Here is an 18,025-nt window from a genome sequence, read left to right as displayed (position 1 = left end):
AAAAAGATGATTCTACTTTAGAGAAGGATACCTCGTCCAAGCTGATCGATAGCTAAATACGTCCATTTTCTAAATTTGTTTGAAACTCAATTTCTTACGAAATCTATCCAAAGTATTTCAACGATATACTTGTCCTGGTTCCTCAACATGCAACCTAATTATGTTAGTAGCGTATCGTTAGATTGGCCTGGAATTAGGATGCAACCCAAATTCCAGCTAATAACTATGGAAATGCTTTAGCGTCACCCGTGCGATGAGAGAATCGCGTTCTTCCCGAGAAACGTGACACGTCTTTGTTTTACGAGTGCCGAGCCTTTCGGATAGGGTAGCCCCCGTTGTCTCGTATCGCTGGAAATTTGGGTCGATGTACCATTCCAGACGAGAAACGTCTCGTTGCGCATTGGAACCACTCGTTTCCGCGATTCCCTCGCAACGACGCGGTCCTGTCGACGACTGTCTCGAACGTCGAATTGGACACGTTCCCTGACGAGATCATCGTCTGGATCGAAGGTCTGTCGATGCTCGAGGCGAGAGAGCATCGACGTTTGCGGCAATCTTATCGAAATAAGCGCTTTCACTCAGCGCAATAAATAAAGTGGATCGCTTGGCGCGGCTTAATCGACCTCCAATAACTAGCGGTAAGATAGTCGAGAGGAAATCCACTTCGACCGATTACCTGCTAGTTTGATGGCATTCACCGAACAATTGCGAGAATTTCTTCCACAGAGGAACCTCGCGTTCTAACGAGGGAATCGAAAATTGTTTAGACGTACAATGGCTGGTCTGATCCTTGCAGACAAATTGCTACGTAGCTAAAATTGTTGAATGAAATATTTACAGTCGCTTCCATAAGTATTCTTATCCTCTATTGAAGACATTTGTCTAAATTAAATGATAGCTTTGGTGTTTCCAAATAAATGTTTCGTTATAAATATATACGTGTGCAAAGTTTATTCGTGCATATATTTATAATGAATAATTTAATTGGAAGCATCGAGCCTTTGAGTTAATTTAGAAACATTTCTTCGATAGATATCGAAGATACGAATACTTACAGGAAATTGTTCTTAATTATTCATCCCTTATAGGTAATTCCTTGAGTTCGTGCTGCAGATTGTGTTTATATTTCATAAATAAAAGCTGTAGAAATTTGATTGCGACGATATAATGGCTGTATCTTGCCGTATTTTATCGTCTAATATGGATAAAAATGAGGACAAATTGTTGGCTTTTTAATGATTTATGAACAAGGAGGCCAGTGGTTCGATTATTTTTCCAGATCGCGTTGCTTTTTACTTGGGCGTGAGAATTCAATCGTTGATAGCCCACTCGACCCTTAATTTATGGAACTCGATACCTATGATCCTAGACACGTGGAACGTGATACAGTCCACTCGAGACTTGCGAGCTCTCCATTAGGGTGACGCCGTTGTCGTGAGCCCTGCTGGAGACGACCTTAGAGTCGCGGAGCAGGATACGGATCGTACAGGACTCGTAGATCTCGATCCTCTAACTTCGAAGTCGTAGGATACGGTAGAAGTTTTCTCAGTTCCTGAATTTCTCCAAAGTATCAACATTTTCTAAAATTAGTCACTATGAATAATAGTAAAATATTCGTAATATATTTTTGCCTTCATTATAGTACGAGAAGATAGAGCACCTCGTGAAGTACAAACACTGTCTTATCAAACAATATTCAATTATAGCTAGTCCTCTAAAACACGATACAACTGATTCTAAACTCGTCAGACCTTCAAAACGCCGCAAACTCCAATCGAGATACGTGGGGCCTGGTGCAACTGTCTAAAAGTCGCGGAGGTTCTAGAGGACTCGAACTTCCCAGGGGATATCGAGGTCAGATAATTTCGAGGATCCTAAGGAGTCTCGGGAGCCAAGAATTTCTACAACTCCGTGGGTTCTCCAGGGTGTTTCGGAGGTCTCCGAACGAGAGGAGCCTCGAGCTCTAGCCGTTTCACGATGAGTAGGGTGATGTATATCAAGCTTTACGACTTCTGGGTGATTCTGGCCGCGTCTCGGAAGTCTGATTGAGAAACAACCCTACCCTAGGATTATCCAGATCGGGTCCCATAACTCCTAGGTTACCCTATCGAACAGTACAGTGCCGAATCGACTTTTCGGTGCTCTACTAAATAGTCTGGAATGATCTATATCGAGCTCGCAATTGTAGGGTCTCCCGACAGGAGTTCAAAGTTGATCCTAATCAGGTTTCAAGGGTCTATAGTTTTACCCTTCCGAGCTTCGCGAATGCAGAGCGTCTCTTAAAGGGCTGCTATCGTCGAATCAAACGTAGACTCGTATCCCAAGTCAGACGCCTTTGACGTACTCGGAGAGTTTTCCTATGAAATTAGGGCAAATGTTACTCCTGTCAGATCCCTGCAGTCCGTCAAGTGTCAATTGTGTCTTCATCATTCGTCGCGAATCGATACTGCCTCGATTACCGTTGTATTCGCGTCACGATTTGTATCGGCTGTCGATTCGTGCCGTAAGTTATGAAAAGCTTCCGGTTTTCGTCGATGTACAGGGTGTGTTCGTGCTAAATCAATTCTGGCGTGACGTTACACTCAACGAACTCTCGGTTCCACCTGCTAAACATGTCGATTACTGTTGACTAATTGGACAGCATTGAATAGATACTCTAACAAAGTTGATCTTGGAAGCATTGATTTTTATAGTTACTCCTGCAGTTTTATATTTTAAAAGAGGAGTTACTTTAATTTTTGCCTAGTACCAAACAATTCTTTTTGTTATTTATATATTTTTATACACTCTGAAGCTTCAACTCTTGATATTACGTTGTAGTTGACTATTTAGACAATACTTTGAATCCATAGTCTAAAAAAATTAATCTTGAAAGCATTGATCTCTATACTTACTTCTGCAGTTTTATATTTTGAAAGAATAGTTCTTACTTTAATTTTTACCTGGTATCAAACAATTCTTTTTACCATTTATATATTTTTTTTACATTCTATAGACCGTCTTACCTTCGTTCTACAACCCTTCTTAATCAGATGCATGAATTAACCCTACGTCACCGCTTCGTTAATAAACGTCCAACCGAGATTTCACGTTAAGCTCGGCTTTAAGCAGTGTAGCGACGATTTTTGTCGTAAAACCGATTTCCATCAACAGGAACTTCGGTTCCACTTAACCCAAACACACGGTGGTTCGACCATCGAGAAAGCACGCGACCAACATCATCGCGCCTCTCTTTATTAAACAAGTTCGCGCGACGCTATTTATAGTCAAAGTAGTCGCAAGGTGCAGCGCTCGATCGAAGCTCGAAAGAACGTTGGGCAACGACGTCCTATTTCCCCGCTACCCTTTTCCCTTGCACAGCTTTAATCCCTTGGCGGTAATGCGAAACGACTTGGCGCAGCCAGTGATCCTCGCATTCGGGCCACGTTTCGCGCCTCCACGTGACCGTAATACGGCTCCATCGCCGCGATGAAGACGTCGTGCCCTTTCTCACGGAGGTGGCCCTGTTTGCGATTAAAATCATTTTTCTTTAAGAACGCCCGACCACGGGGAAAATCCCTTAAGATGTAAAATGAAATCTCCAGCGAGAACTGCGGCGAGTTCGGCGTTCCCTCTATCACTCGTGCCTTGAGTGAAATTTTGAGATTCGAGGAAAAAAATGCTTGGGCATCGTAGGGAATGAGGATGTGGTTTGGATTAGAGGAATCGTGGTACTAGGAATGACTGCGAACAGGAATCGTGTCTTATTAAATAGGGTGACTTTAAAAGTAGTTCATTTATTGCAATGATACTTGGATCTTTAGACATTGAGGGGCATATTTAGAACAAGAAACAAAAATTTTGCGGGGTAACGCGTGAAGCAGAAAGCTCCTTTTCTTTCTACTAAGCTACTGTACCGAACTTCTTTTCAAATTGTCCTCGAACACCTAATTTTCTTATATAAATCTTCCTCAACCCTTTCTTTAAGTCCGAAATAAAACGAACAGAATTTTTCTAAATTCTCTATCTCGAATACAATTTTGTTCAATGCGAAATTTCTCTCTACATCGCGCACGCGTTAATTTAAACAAGTTCCTCGCCACGAACGCCCTTTTGTTACGAACGCGTATATGGAAAGAAAGTTATACATTCCACGTGAACCGGAAGCCTCTATTGAATCCGTCTCAGACGGTATTTCATTTCTCGAGGCTGCAGCCTCCGACATCGATTTATTGGATCGGATCCGTCAGGTCGGAAGATATTTTTCCAGTTTCCACGTCTACTTCCTGGGGTCAGGATCCTCGTACCCGTCTCTCGGGGACCGCCAAATCAAATTCGCGAGCCAGGGGTGAAATGAAAGCGTCCAGCGAGAGATTAGCCCCTCGGATTTTCCCTTCTTGGGGGGATCGAGACCCCTCGCCAAGTGCCCTTTCGTGTCCTTCCTGCTTATCTCCGATCCGATACCGGTCCACGTAACGCGGGACTTTTTGTAAATGTTGAAGAATCCAGCCCGGGTACTCGCCTCTCCTCTGAAAATGATCGTCTACCGTGTTCGCGTTTACGACGCCGAGTAATTGAAACGTAGCGCGTCGGAAAAGGTATCAAATAAACAAATAAACCCCCGAGACGAATGTTCTTGCAAACTTAGGGCGGCGCCAGGTAAATTACCCGCGTCGAGTGCCCGAGATTGTTAATTTTTATTTTTACCTTCTCGTTTGACGAGTTCAGGTGGACCTATCGAGAAAGGGAAACGGAAGGGGTGGAAGGCGTTTTATAGGTGAGAGATGAAAGGGTGAGCTTTGGGAGGGATGGGGTTGTTTTATAACCTGACGCAATTTTATTCACGCGTGACTGACGTTTATGTAATGATGGTTTCTCGCTTGAATATTATGTTGAGTCAATCGAGAAACTCGTCTTCTGCTTGTCTCTTTGGATATTTATATTAATTACTCGAAAAGAAATTAGAATTCCTATATCAGACCAAAAGTGATAGCACCTCAGGTCCTTTTGATAGGGAAACATAAAACTACATAGTAGTACTACATGTAGGTATATATATTAACACTTTATTCACAGGACGCTTGATAGCTTCCTTAATTCCATTGTTTATCTCCTGGAATTAATGTGTTGATGATTGTTTACTTGCGATGCTTCATTCTGAAAAAAAATTAATATACTTACTAACAGTATGTACATTAACTTATATGTACATTACCTAAAAGCTTCATCTAAATTGCAAGCTCTTCCCAAACAGACCACTAATACATAAACACTCGATCCTTATCAACCTCCCCATAAAATATTCTCCACCTAGATAACCGCAAATTTCCACAATTTCGCATCGAGTCCTCTTCAATAGATCCCATCACACAGACACCCCTCACTCAATTCCATCGCTATTATAAACTACCCTGCTAAACGTAATTCACTCTCCGATCTGGAATTTCTCACTTCGACTTCTACCGGGAGTTTCCGTTCCGCCCACTTTCCCGAGACTTCCTCGCGTTGCAATTTCGCGTATCGATCAAAGGGTCAGGAGTAATTGCCGAGATCGTATTGTCACATCGAGCCGGTCTTCCTGCTCCGTAAAAAAACATTCGTACGCGGAGACCGCGCGACTGCGGCACGGCATAATGGCAGAGTCGTACATTCGCGTGACCAACGGTTGTAAAAATCCTCCGGGACGTGTACACAATTGTAAAAGAGTGACGTGTGCGCCCCGTCGACGACGTGGCGACGGAATAAAAATAAACCGAGTTTTCTGGGCCACTGGTACACAAATTCCTGGAGCCCCGCACGGGGTGTATCGAATTAAGGGTGGCTTTTTCAAGGAAAGTACGAGAAACAAATGGGACACATTAATTTCTGCATCTGAAATTCGAAAGATTTCCTTTGATAATCTAACACGTGGAATGCACTAATAAAGACGCAATTTGTATCGCAAAGTAAAACAAACTAATAGAAGAAACTTGCTTCCAGAGATTAAGTAAATTTCCTTTGCTAAGTATCCAAACAAAATTCGCGGCGCACTATTTTCAATCAACATAATTTCGATTTAATGGCATGCAGCGTAAACAGTCTTTTGAATTGCAAATGGGATAGCCTCTTGTACTGGCTGACTAATATAAAATTGAGAAACTGATGGAACTTAGCTCAGGCGACACGGCAATGTTCCTATTACGTTACATGATGACTGCGTTTTACGTATTCTCGGCCGTTGGCCTCCTTGGGATTATTTTAAAAATTTATTTCCAAACGAAGCTTAACTTGTGTTTGCAGAAAACTATGAATTCGTTTCTAAAGTTGCGCTGCGCAGGAAGTTCGACTACCTGACGAGGTTCCCAAACAGAATATTCTAAGGGTAACTTTTTATAAGGTTTGTCGGAAATTAATATTTCGTTGATCCAGTTAATAGATATTAAAATATTGACAAATTTCTGACTATTAATTTCTCGAATAAATACTTATTCTGAATCCTGATTATTATTAATATTTCATCGGAGACTGAATGAAAACTGAATACATTTCGAGGTTCCAGATTATTATAACAATGTTTTCCGTGAAAATAATATTTCCTAACATGAAATGAATTCTTCTTCTCAACTTCTGCGTCATCTTCCAAATATCTAAGAAGAATTAATAAAATTTCACCATTGTGTCTGAGATGGTACACTTCTAACGTACGCGATTCCATGCACTCACTTTTTTTATTACTCCTCGGAACTTCGAGAAATTTTTTCTTCCAATTGGATAGGGATTTTCAACTCGTACCACAGGTCATTCCATTGCTCGGTTATTGCTCCCTTTTACTGCGGAGTGAATAATGAAATGGAGACCACTTTGTTGAAACTGTACACTGTCAATCAAAATGGCTTTGCTCGTTATAAATTCAGTATTTTAGTTTTGCATAATGTAAACGACACAGATGACAATTAAATATGAACGTGTCCATTACGTTTAAGTGATTGTGCACGAAATTATTCTAAATTTGATTTTTAAATTTTGGTAAAAGTACGTTACAAAAATTCTGATGATTATTTACACGAACGACAGAAAATACTCTGAAAACTAATTAAACTTATTTTATCCCTTTGGAAGCAGTCACTAAAGTCACCTATTTAAAATATTTTTAAATGAAAATTAATACTGAAATTATTAAAAGAAAGTTGATCAAAGACTACAATATCGTTCGCGCAAAACAACGATTTAATTAGCACTGAAAAGTTAATCAGTGCTCTACGAAAAAAGATGCAAGATGTTAAAGCGAACAGAGGATCAACTGGCCATTAATTAAAAATTTTTAATGAAACTCGTTTGCGTTATGTGGCAGTTATTATTCACACCTGGTTCTATTTTATTAATTAAAAATATATCGATGATAAAGTGCATGTGTACCAAAACATTTTATTTAATTTTTGCTGCGTTATTCATTTCGATTAGCTTTCAAACGAATGTAGAATATTACTGATTCCTTCAACGATAAATATCATATAAATTTATCGTTGATTTATTTATTTAATCAAAAGAAGTATTTTTTATTTATAATCGTCCTTATTGGTATATCGGTATTCTGAGTAAATTCTATCGAGGTGTACAGAGACTGTCTCTTTTTCAACAGACTGTATACACATATTGATTTTGCGACGGAACGAGAAAGATTGACTTTGATGAAAGGAATCATAATCTAATTTTCGATCCAACCGATGCATTTGCTCGCAGCTACTCGTTTTACCGATACGCGAGTCTTCGAATCGCGGAGAACTGCAAACAGTTTCGTTCGATTAATTTCAAACCGCTCCGAGCAAACATCATATGACACCTACGCTCGTGAATCGATTCGCCGTTTCATTTTCGCGATCCACTACGTGAATTTTACTGTTTCAAAAAGTGCTACACAATTTATTCGTCTATGAAATAGAGTACGAGTAATTGAAATAAAATTGATGATTTCCTCTTACCGTACTTATGGCGATACACGTGACTGAACCATGAAAACTGAAATTTCTGCTAAAATAAATAATAAATATTCTACCAAAATACGGAATAACATAACATTACTATTTCCTTTCAACAGTACTTTTAATCGTTCCGATGCAAGCCCATCAAAGGCTCATTTACGAAATAATGCAATTCCTTTCAGAACCAAGGGACCACGAACGTCGCGCTTGAAATTATGTTTCATTGTATTTATCGGTCAACAATTTGAGGTTTCGAAATTAACAATATTTTCCCTGGCCACTCTACTATTTGTTTCGCGGTTCTTGCCCCCCCTGTTTGATGAATTCGCGAGAAATTGGAACGATTTCATTACACCGCCCTGGAAATTGTTTTAACGGCTATTGAATTACGCGCAGAGCACAATGGTCCAAAGTATTGCGTATTGAGAGTCGAAAAAAAAGTGGCGGAATAACAAAACTCGATCTCTGAAAGCAATTTCTACCGACAGCGAAAGCCGTTTGTTCGACGTCGAGATCGGTTTGACGCTTAACAGGCGAAGTTCACCAGGTTGCGACGTTTGAAACAAAAATATCGATTTCGAATGGAAGTTTCGCGGTTCACGGGGGAATTGTTGTCATCCCGACAGTGATGCACTGTCTGCGCGAAGTGGAGAACTTCGTTGACCCAAATACTAGAGCGATAATAAGGGTGCTCACCTAGCCGAACTTGAGCCCTCCTGCTACGCTCTGCATCTAATATTAGCTGGGTGCATACGATACACCTAGCTCGCGAAGATTCAATTTTGTGGCACTACACTGCACGCCAAACAATATTACTTATTTACATTTCGATGATAACAATCAATTTGTGGTGGTTTCAGTGGTTATTAGTGGGCATACATTCTGGGCACGATTTTATATTATCGTAAAAGTAATTTTACATAAGAATAATTCAGATTTATTATTTATCATTCCCTGAATCGTTCGTGGAAAGTATCGTAACGATCAATTTGTAACTTGGAGTGGTTATTAGTAGCTATACCTTTTCGAGACGATTTTATTTTATTAGCAAAGTATTGAATTTTTAAGACTTATGAATGTATTATTTACCTCTCCCTTGTGGAAAGTATCGCGAATTATTTTTTAATAAATTCAGAGCTGGCCACCATAGGAGGAAAAATAATGAATGAAATATCAGTTTCAATTTAAGCAGAAGTTGACTATTTTAAAAACACCTTTCAACGCAATATTGTTTCGTCTGCAGCTAACAATTTCCTGCACTTTAGTGTGTAAATATTCCTCCTAACAATAGGACGTTTTTACGATTTCTCTGTCGCACGCATTTACAATGGCGTGCAAAAGTTTCCAGACAATTACGTTTCCAGTCATTTTACAGAGAGAGAATTCCCTGAAAATAAAATAAATGCTTCTGTTACATACTTCTACCTTGTTAGCCATTGTACTCTGCCTCGTTACACTTTAATTCTATGTAATTCAAAATTCATTTGGTGTCCATCTCCAAAGCAAAGCTGGGGAACCAGCTGAAAGCTTTTGCACGACATTGTTCAGGAACGTATGTGTCTCGTCCAATTTTGAAAAATTGCTTTACTTTATAGCGATCCGTAGAAATCGTTGCTAATAATTCGCGTTGAATCGTCGGTCATTCAACGATCGTTGGTCACTTAGCAAAGCAAAGAAGACGGATAAGTGGGCTTTCACTTGACCGACGAGGGCTCGAGGGGAATGGAAATAATCGCTTCGTTACTACGCAGGAACTAACGACGAAACGAGATGAGAGATACATTGTGCATGGCAATCAGAATCCCTTGAACAAATGGCTGCATAAAGAACGGAAGAATGACATGCTGAAAGCCCGTTGCTTCTTGCGAAAAGGATAATGGTTATTGTGTTCGTTACGTCTTCTTAAAATTCGATACAACCGTTCTGAAATAAGTATATCGCACACGAGTGGAAGAAATGCATTTAAACATGAGCGAGAAACAATCGACGAGCGTACGAATAGGTAGAACATTTTTATTAAGGCAAATTAGTCTTACCAATGATAATAATAATTTATTTATTCTATATCGTTATATCGTTAAAATTCTTCTTAAATTAAGCGATTCTTAAGTGAATCTATTGCTCTGATGTACATATATCCTTGATATTATTTAGTAAAATAATCTTAAGAGCATTTTTGCAACAATTTATCACCTTGAAATTGCAATACAGATGCTCGAATGACAGATCTTTGGTGAATATCATCACGAATTACTAACTCATTTCTCTAAATGCTCTAGTATCTTCGAACAGAATTTCTGTGGTCATACATTCTTGAAATTATGTAATAAAATAATCTTCAGAGCAGTTTTGGAGCAAGTTGTCACCTTGAAATGGCAATACAGATACTCGAACGAATGAATATCAATTTTGTTGGACGAGTGATATAAGCGCCCCGTTGCTCTGGTCCTTGTAGTATCTCCTGAACAGAATTCAATTTCTACAGACAGTCGGATCACTTCTTACGAAATAAGCATAGGATGATCTATATTAGATCTCGCGCAATCGCTGCGAATACTCCGAAACTTCGTTGACCCAAATACAGAAACGATAATAAGGAGCTCGCCCATCCGAGCTCGAGCTCCCAACGCCGCAGGACTCCCCGTCTTTAATCCTTTTAGATGCTTCGTATCCCCCCGTGATCCCAGGTTGTCCATTTTTCTTCGTTCTTAGCCCAATCCTTACCATTTGTCTCGTTGTACCAAGCGTCGTCCACGTTTTGCGTTTATCCTCGGGTTATTGCCGTTGCTTGGTCTAATTCCAGTATTTCAGCCACCAACTATAACAAAACACGAGGATCAACAGCCACGCGAAGTGAAATTTAATTGTTTCTACTTGGAAACATATAAATTACTGCCTATTCGTATGTTTCCGCAGTGGTACTTTAAGGATAATGAAGCAAACTTAATTTTTGAAATTAATCGAGTTGAAATTATTGCTTGTAAAGATGTATTTGTAGTGATTCAGTTGTGAATGTTTTATAATACAGCTTCCCAAGGCTATAATTATGTCAAATATATTTCAATTTTCAAATTCACGTTGGCTTCGTGACGAGGGAACTGAATGAAAGTACCAAGATTGCAGAAAATCCTGAGAGACATATTATGGACATAAAGTTAAAAAATCGACGATTACGAATGTTTGCGTATGTCTTAGTTGTTGCTTCGTGCGCGCTCAGCCCCGGACACGAAACCTTTCCAGAATCCAGGAGGGTACGTGAGAAAACTCACATTTTCCCCGCTGGCTGTGTTGTCCAAACGCTTAAAGAGTCGCCATAATCCCCCGGGAACCGAGCCCTTTGAAAGACCACCCAAACACTTTATAAATATAAGAACATTCTCCGCGGGTCTTGCGGCACTTGCAGTCAAAGGAAACTTTAATTCTCTGAAGGATGTTAAACTGTTGAAAACCAAGGAATCACTGACAGATTATTAACACTTTCGCTGTAAGACATACGTGGGATATACTGCATCAAATCGATCATTTTGTGTGCTTAATATGTCAAGGATTTTGATAGAATTTAAATATGATATACTCTGGGTTAAACTAGGAGGGGTTTAAGTCATCATTTCGCTACAGGACAATTTGTTTAAAAAATGCAGAATACCAAAGCTTGGGGTTATCGATCTGTCACGTTTTGACACCGTTGATACATTTAGCATCTATAAATTAATACTCTGGAACGTTTTAAAAAATTTGCTAGCCTAAAAATAAATTCTACTGACACAAGATATTTTTCCGAAGATAACGTTGAGTATTCATTTATTTTATGAGAGTCCGGTATAACGTTTAATTCCAACCAAACTCCATATTCTCCTGGAAAGACGTTGCTCGTAACTGGGTTAACAAATTCGCATCATGTCGCACAAATTGCGTTTAAATGAGGGGTACCGACGTGTATCCGAGCGCTTTAAGGTCTTACCCCGCGGAACTGAATTTCTCAGACAAGTTATTTCCCTCTTTCCGCACAGCAAAGTTTCCACTTCACAGCCCCAATTGCCAAGGGGTTAAATACCACCGGAGTAATCAGTGGCGAAAGCAGACGTTCCACATAACGAAAGGGGACAAATTTTGTTTATTTCTATAAACGTTCTTTCATATTCAAAAGACGGAAATCCGTGAGCATGTCGAGGGAAGTCAATCTATTTTTTCATAAACGTTTTCTGGTGAACAGCTTCGTGGTTTGAAAATTACATATTACTCGAGATTATATAACATACAGATATAAATAGAGTTATTATGAATTTTACTTGAAATGTGTTTCAATACTTTCTGTAATTTAAGGGAGAGTGATTAACCCTCGAGGCAAGGATATATGACATAGTTCTAAACTTAGTCCAATGAGCATTGGCACCACGAGATATTATGAATTTTATTTAAAATGCATTTCAATGTCTTCTATAATTGAATAGGGATGGTTAACCCTCGGGGCAAAGATATATGACATAGTTCTAAACTTAGTCCAACAAGCATTGGCACCAAGAGATATTATGAATTTTATTTAAAATGAATTTAAATCTCTTCTATAATTGAAAAGGGGTGGTTAACCCTCCAGGTCAGTAACGATATATAGACTCTAAGCTTAGTGCACCGAGCACCGGCGTAAAATTTTACGTAAATCGAACCTGTACGAGTTCTACGCTTCCCTCGTCAACCTAATACAATCAGGATGCAAATACCTACCGGCTGGAAGGGTTAATTCCAAAAATTGCGCGCAAATTATTCAATTTTCGAGAGACAAAGCCGCGCTGCTCATCGATGCAAATCGAGCACGAGCTCGAAGCAGCGTTCGAGGATCGATACGATTTTAGCCAACGACGTAGGAGCGACGGTATCGACAAAAATACCATAACGATCTAATTAACGAGGGGTGAACGTACTCCGATGCGTCGGGCTAGCTTTTAGCAGATTCCTAGCTATTTCCGTGCTCGCGTAGCACACCGATGACACCGATAATTGCTCTCTGTCTCCTATCCTAGTGACACTTGTCCTCAACACGCTCCATCCCTCTCTGTCCTACATCTCTTGCCTCTCTACCCCTTTCTCTTTATCGTTCGAGTTTCGTTCTCCGTCTAATACGGAATTAATGGTATTTCAGAGATTGGTCGCCGAACTGAACAAAGAACAGGAAGCGTTCATTGCTAACAGACACACTGAAAAGGGAGAGGCCGTTGCACCGTGGGTCGGCGCTCCGAACGAGGATGTATTACGAGAGGAATGCTTATCTCTTTCGACGGTGAGTAATTCCTTTCCACCTTTGTGTGCGTGCTCGGTGCAACGCGACTCTGCGCGCGCTGCACGTGCGAATCCTTGGAAAAAGGTGGATGGAGAGGGTGCAATTGGATTCCGTGGCACAATGGGGCGAGTAGGGTAGCGAGTACGGGAACGTAAGGTGCTCGACCTGGCGCCAAAGGGACCTAGTCGCGATACAATTTACGCGACGCTTACTCTCGTCATTAACGTGCAGAGGACGATGAGCCGTCCGGAGATTTAACCGTCTTTCCTCCGACCTCCCTCGAGACTGGTAGTTTCTTTTTTGGGGTTGAAGAGCACGCACTTTTTTTTTCTAATTAAAGATTTGAGGCTTTCACGGGTGACCGAGACTTCCGGGTAGAAATTGTGGACTTTTGATGAGATAGTCACACTGATGTGTTAGGGGTAGGATGAAATGATGAGTAATCCAACATAAATATTCGTACCCTTTGTGTTTACTGAAGGAATTTGTTTAAATTAAATGATAGGTTTGATGTTTTCAAATAAATGTTTCATTATAAATATGTACATGGATAAACTACTTCATACTTGTACATATTTATAATGAAACATTTATTTGGAAACATCGAATCTATTATTTAATTTAGACAAACTTCTTTAATAGAGGGCACGAATATTTATGAGACTGACTGTATCCTGACATAATCTGGATACAAGCTGTATGTATACCAAACTAACGAAAATATGAGGTATACATAACCCAACCTAACCCAAACGAAGCCTACACGTGATCTTACCAAATCTAGATCTGAGTCTAATCTGACCGAACTTGACCCCTAATTCACATCCACACTTATCCTACCAAGACCTATCATTAATATCTAATTCTACCCAGATAAACACATTTTAATATGTGTATATATCCCAACCTAACTGAAACAAAGCCTACACATAATCCAACCAAATCTAGATCTGAGTCTACCCTGTTCAAACTCACCCCAAACCTACCCGAACCTAACCCACATCCACCCTATTGTACCAAGTCCACAAATTAATATCTAATTCTGACCAGATAAACACATTTTAATATGTGTACGTATCCCAACCTAACTGAAACAAAGCCTACACATAATCCAACCAAATCTAGATCTGAGTCTACCCTGTTCAAACTCACCCGAAACCTACCCGAACTTAACCCACATCCACCCTATCGTACCAAATCCAAAAATTAATATCTAATTCTACCCAAATAAACACGTTTTAACCGTTCTTCGTTTCGCACCACTGAACACACCAAACCTCGTTCGACAGCTTGGCATAGTAATTAGCGGCTATCGTCGAAGTTATAATAGAATCGAACTCCCCAAGTGACCAAGGCCATTCGCCCCGTTAATCGAGAATATATGCCAGCAGAATACGTTCCATAATTAGGTTCGACGGGTCATCGTCTCCGAGATTTTTGCCGCGGATAGTTCAGCTCGAGGGCAGAGTTTGCTGACCAGCCGGTCACTGCACCTCGTCCGAACGCGAACGGTTGCGTCGCGTGGTCGTGTTCGAAACTCCCGGCGCGGGAAAGTTAACAAAGTTGGCTGCATAATTCCTGCGGACATTGATTTCAGAATCAACGTAACTTCTTAAGGCCCCCGCCCGAGGGAGTCAATTTTGGATGGAACTTCGAAGCTGTCCAACCGATGGCGCAGGCTATTCTCGCTTTGGATCCCAATTTGGAGAATATGAGGTTCCAGCTGGTCCCCAAAGTGTAAGTGTTCCCTAAATGTTTCTCATTTTAATGACGGATTTACTTTGCAACTCTGCACAACTCGATAATCTCTAGTTTCTGAAGCAAAATGACTTTGGAGTGCTCCAGAAAGTATTGCGGCCTTGAAGTGTGTGCGTAATTTCAAAGTCACACGAGGTTACAGAGGGTTGAATGGTAGATATATCGGTGGATATACCCGAGGGTACGTAAGTTTGGGGTCAACGATCGTTGATAGATGCGTAGTTCTGCTGCTTAACGCTGTGCATATTTTAACAGCCGATCCCCACAAACTGAAGCACGTGAGATAATATTAAACTTCGTTTATTGACCCGTGGATTAGAAACTTTCGAAAGTGCGTTCACGTTGTTCAATCCAATTAAGGAGTACAACGCTGGATATTTCTAATGATAATATTCCTACTGGCTGGCCATATAGAACGTGTTTTAGTTTTCAAAATATTTGATATTTACAGAGAGATATTAAAGTTACTCGGAGTGGTCATCCTCCCTGGCTGTTCTGTATATTCTACTACTCACTCGTCAGAGGAGTCCCTTTTCATTACCTGTACAATTGTACAGATTTATCGCTGCACTTGTGCAATTTTATTTGTTTCTTTTTTTAATATTGAATTCCATATGAAATTTTTCATAAATTAAAGTTCACAGCAATGAATTTTAGTACTATCCAGTTCTTACTCTGAAATTAAAAATTTTAATTTAAAGTACTGATCTCAAACTTACTGGCTCCAATATATATATATATAAAATTCATAAGAGATGTTATAGTTTAAAATTAATAAAAGGATTAAAAAATAAGGTAGCCTTTAGAAATTGTTTTTGGAGATCTAATTTTCAAATATATATTTTTCTATTACCAAAAGGAACATACATCCCCAAAAGTATTCGTACCCTCTACATCTACCAAAGAAATTGATCTAAATTAAACGATAGGCTAGATGTTCCCAAATAAATGTTTCATTATAAATATGTACATAAATAAATTTTACCCATGTACATTGGTTATTCAACAAATATCTCTAAGCTAAATGCTAGGTTTGATGTTTCCAAACATCTGTTTCATGATAAATACATACATGCATAAATTCTTCACGTGTATATGTTTATAATACAAAATTGATTTGAAAATATCAAACCTATACGAATACTTACGACTCTATATTAAACTGCACGTCCAATTCTACAAATCCAATGAATTGAAAAACCACGTATCTCTCATTCAACTCTAAAAATTTCTTATCAAAATAAAAATACGTCCATTTCTGTATTCGAACGATCCAGTTCTCGCTAGGACAATATTCATACGCGTGAATGCGAATCAATTAATTACCGGTCTAAATTAAATCGAGCCGTGCCGCGACCAGCGTTAATTGGCAATTTCCAAACCGGTGTCTGATTACGGCGAATCGGAACCCGAGGGGGTCCTGTATCGGCCTGAAGTTCACACCGAGATTAATTTACCTGTCGTGCAGCATATCCGAAGAGAATTTCTGGAGGAACTACTTCTACCGGGTGTCGGTTCTCCGTCAGAGCCACGAGCTGAACGCGATGGCCCACCAGGCGGAAAACGACCAGAACCTGACCTCCACCGAAATCGTGGATCAACCTGAAGGTAATATTCGTGTCAGCCGACCACCACTTTCCACGCTTAGCCGGTATTATTATTCGCACGGTGCATTTGTCATGCACAGTCGACCGTCCTGCTCTCGACCCTTTCGACATCAATCGCAGCCAGGCTCGCTTATCTCGTCCGCGTAGCTTCCATATTGCGAGAAAGTGCCCTAGAGGTACAACCATTTTGTAGATGCTAGCATTCCGACAATTGTTTTTGTTTAACCTCTTCAGCGAAGAATTGAGTAAATAAGAATTATGTCTTTGAGAGTGAACCCCTTCTAGAACGAATTATTCTGCATAACGTGTTGCAATTTTGGTGCTGATACTAAATTTAAGAGCTAAAGCTGAATGTATGTAGCAGTATTGCTGAAGGGGTTAAGCTAGCTACATATTTTTATCGATACCACTCCATGGATGAGAGGAAGGTAAGTTCAACGACACTGTTTTGATTCGAATCAGCACAGACAGACACATACGAATAGAAAAACATGTCTCAGGGAATCGTGAATACTTTCTTGTGTTACGGAGGGAAACGTTATTCCAGGTAAAACGAATAAAACACTAGAATCGGTTTTGTTGAGACTACCTTATAAAACTTCCGCGAATCTGACAAAACCGACAAAACTGTTATGCTCGACTGGTAGAGCGAGGTGGCTGGGATTTGCACAGCTTATACTGGGAATCACAATTTCAAACTTCAATCTCTTGTAACCATGGGAAATCTTGGTTTAAATTGAAAAATAATAAGTGACTTTGCTGTTTGTAATGCCAATGTAAGAAAAAATGAAAAGAAGACTCACCTAACTCACGCGACAGTGTTCGGGGTGAGATCAGATCACTCTCAAATTCTACTAAGTCAACTCAATTATAAAGAAACCAGACACAATTCGTCATTTCCAACTCAGAAGTTTTGTTTCACTCCACCTTAGCTTCCTCAGTTCTGAATTTCTCAGAACACCTAGACTTGGGTAACAATATACCAAGAAACGAACTAATAAATAATCCCTCCTTGCTAATACTTCTCCATGTCAAAAAATAATCCCCATTGCAACGCACAGTAGGCCCGAAGGGACTCAAGAATGGAACCAGAGAGACGAAATTCGCATTCTCCTTTGAAAAAACAATGAGATAGATCCCTGCGAGGCCGGCGCTACCAGTCGAGAATTTCAATTCATTTGAGAATTCTGTTTACGATATAACAGTCGCGCGAGAGAAGCATTCCTGTATCCCGTATTCATGGGAAACGCGCGAAAAGAAAGAAACGAGAGGCCATTAGGCGAGTCGATGGTCGACCATCGAGGTCGACGTCGAAAGGGTCGATCAGAGAGGCCGTGCTACGTACACACGCCCTTTTCGTTTGTTCTCTGGTATTCGCTGCCTTCTAGTTTGCATTGCAGTTTCGAGCTGCTTGAGTTGGAATCTCCTTGTTCCCTCATCGAGGAGAA

General features: G+C 40.1%; 1 protein-coding gene across 5 annotated transcripts in view; it reads left to right on the top strand.

Moving 5' to 3' along the window:
• LOC128887937 (synapse-associated protein 1) overlaps window positions 1-18,025 on the top strand; it is a 114,119-nt gene that overhangs the window by 79,433 nt on the left and 16,661 nt on the right. For all 5 annotated transcript variants that reach the window (XM_054144454.1, XM_054144455.1, XM_054144456.1 and 2 more), the window contains 3 exons: window positions 13,075-13,212; window positions 14,810-14,949; window positions 16,439-16,578. In XM_054144454.1, coding sequence (XP_054000429.1) covers window positions 13,075-13,212; window positions 14,810-14,949; window positions 16,439-16,578 — 418 coding nt within the window. The remainder of the gene's footprint in view (window positions 1-13,074; window positions 13,213-14,809; window positions 14,950-16,438; window positions 16,579-18,025) is intronic.

The sequence above is a fragment of the Hylaeus anthracinus genome, unplaced genomic scaffold (genome assembly GCF_026225885.1).
Source record: "Hylaeus anthracinus isolate JK02 unplaced genomic scaffold, UHH_iyHylAnth1.0_haploid 11989, whole genome shotgun sequence".
Lineage (NCBI taxonomy): Eukaryota > Metazoa > Arthropoda > Insecta > Hymenoptera > Colletidae > Hylaeus > Hylaeus anthracinus.
The sequence above is the reverse complement of the archived record's forward strand: the minus strand, read 5'-3'. Positions and strand labels throughout refer to the sequence as shown.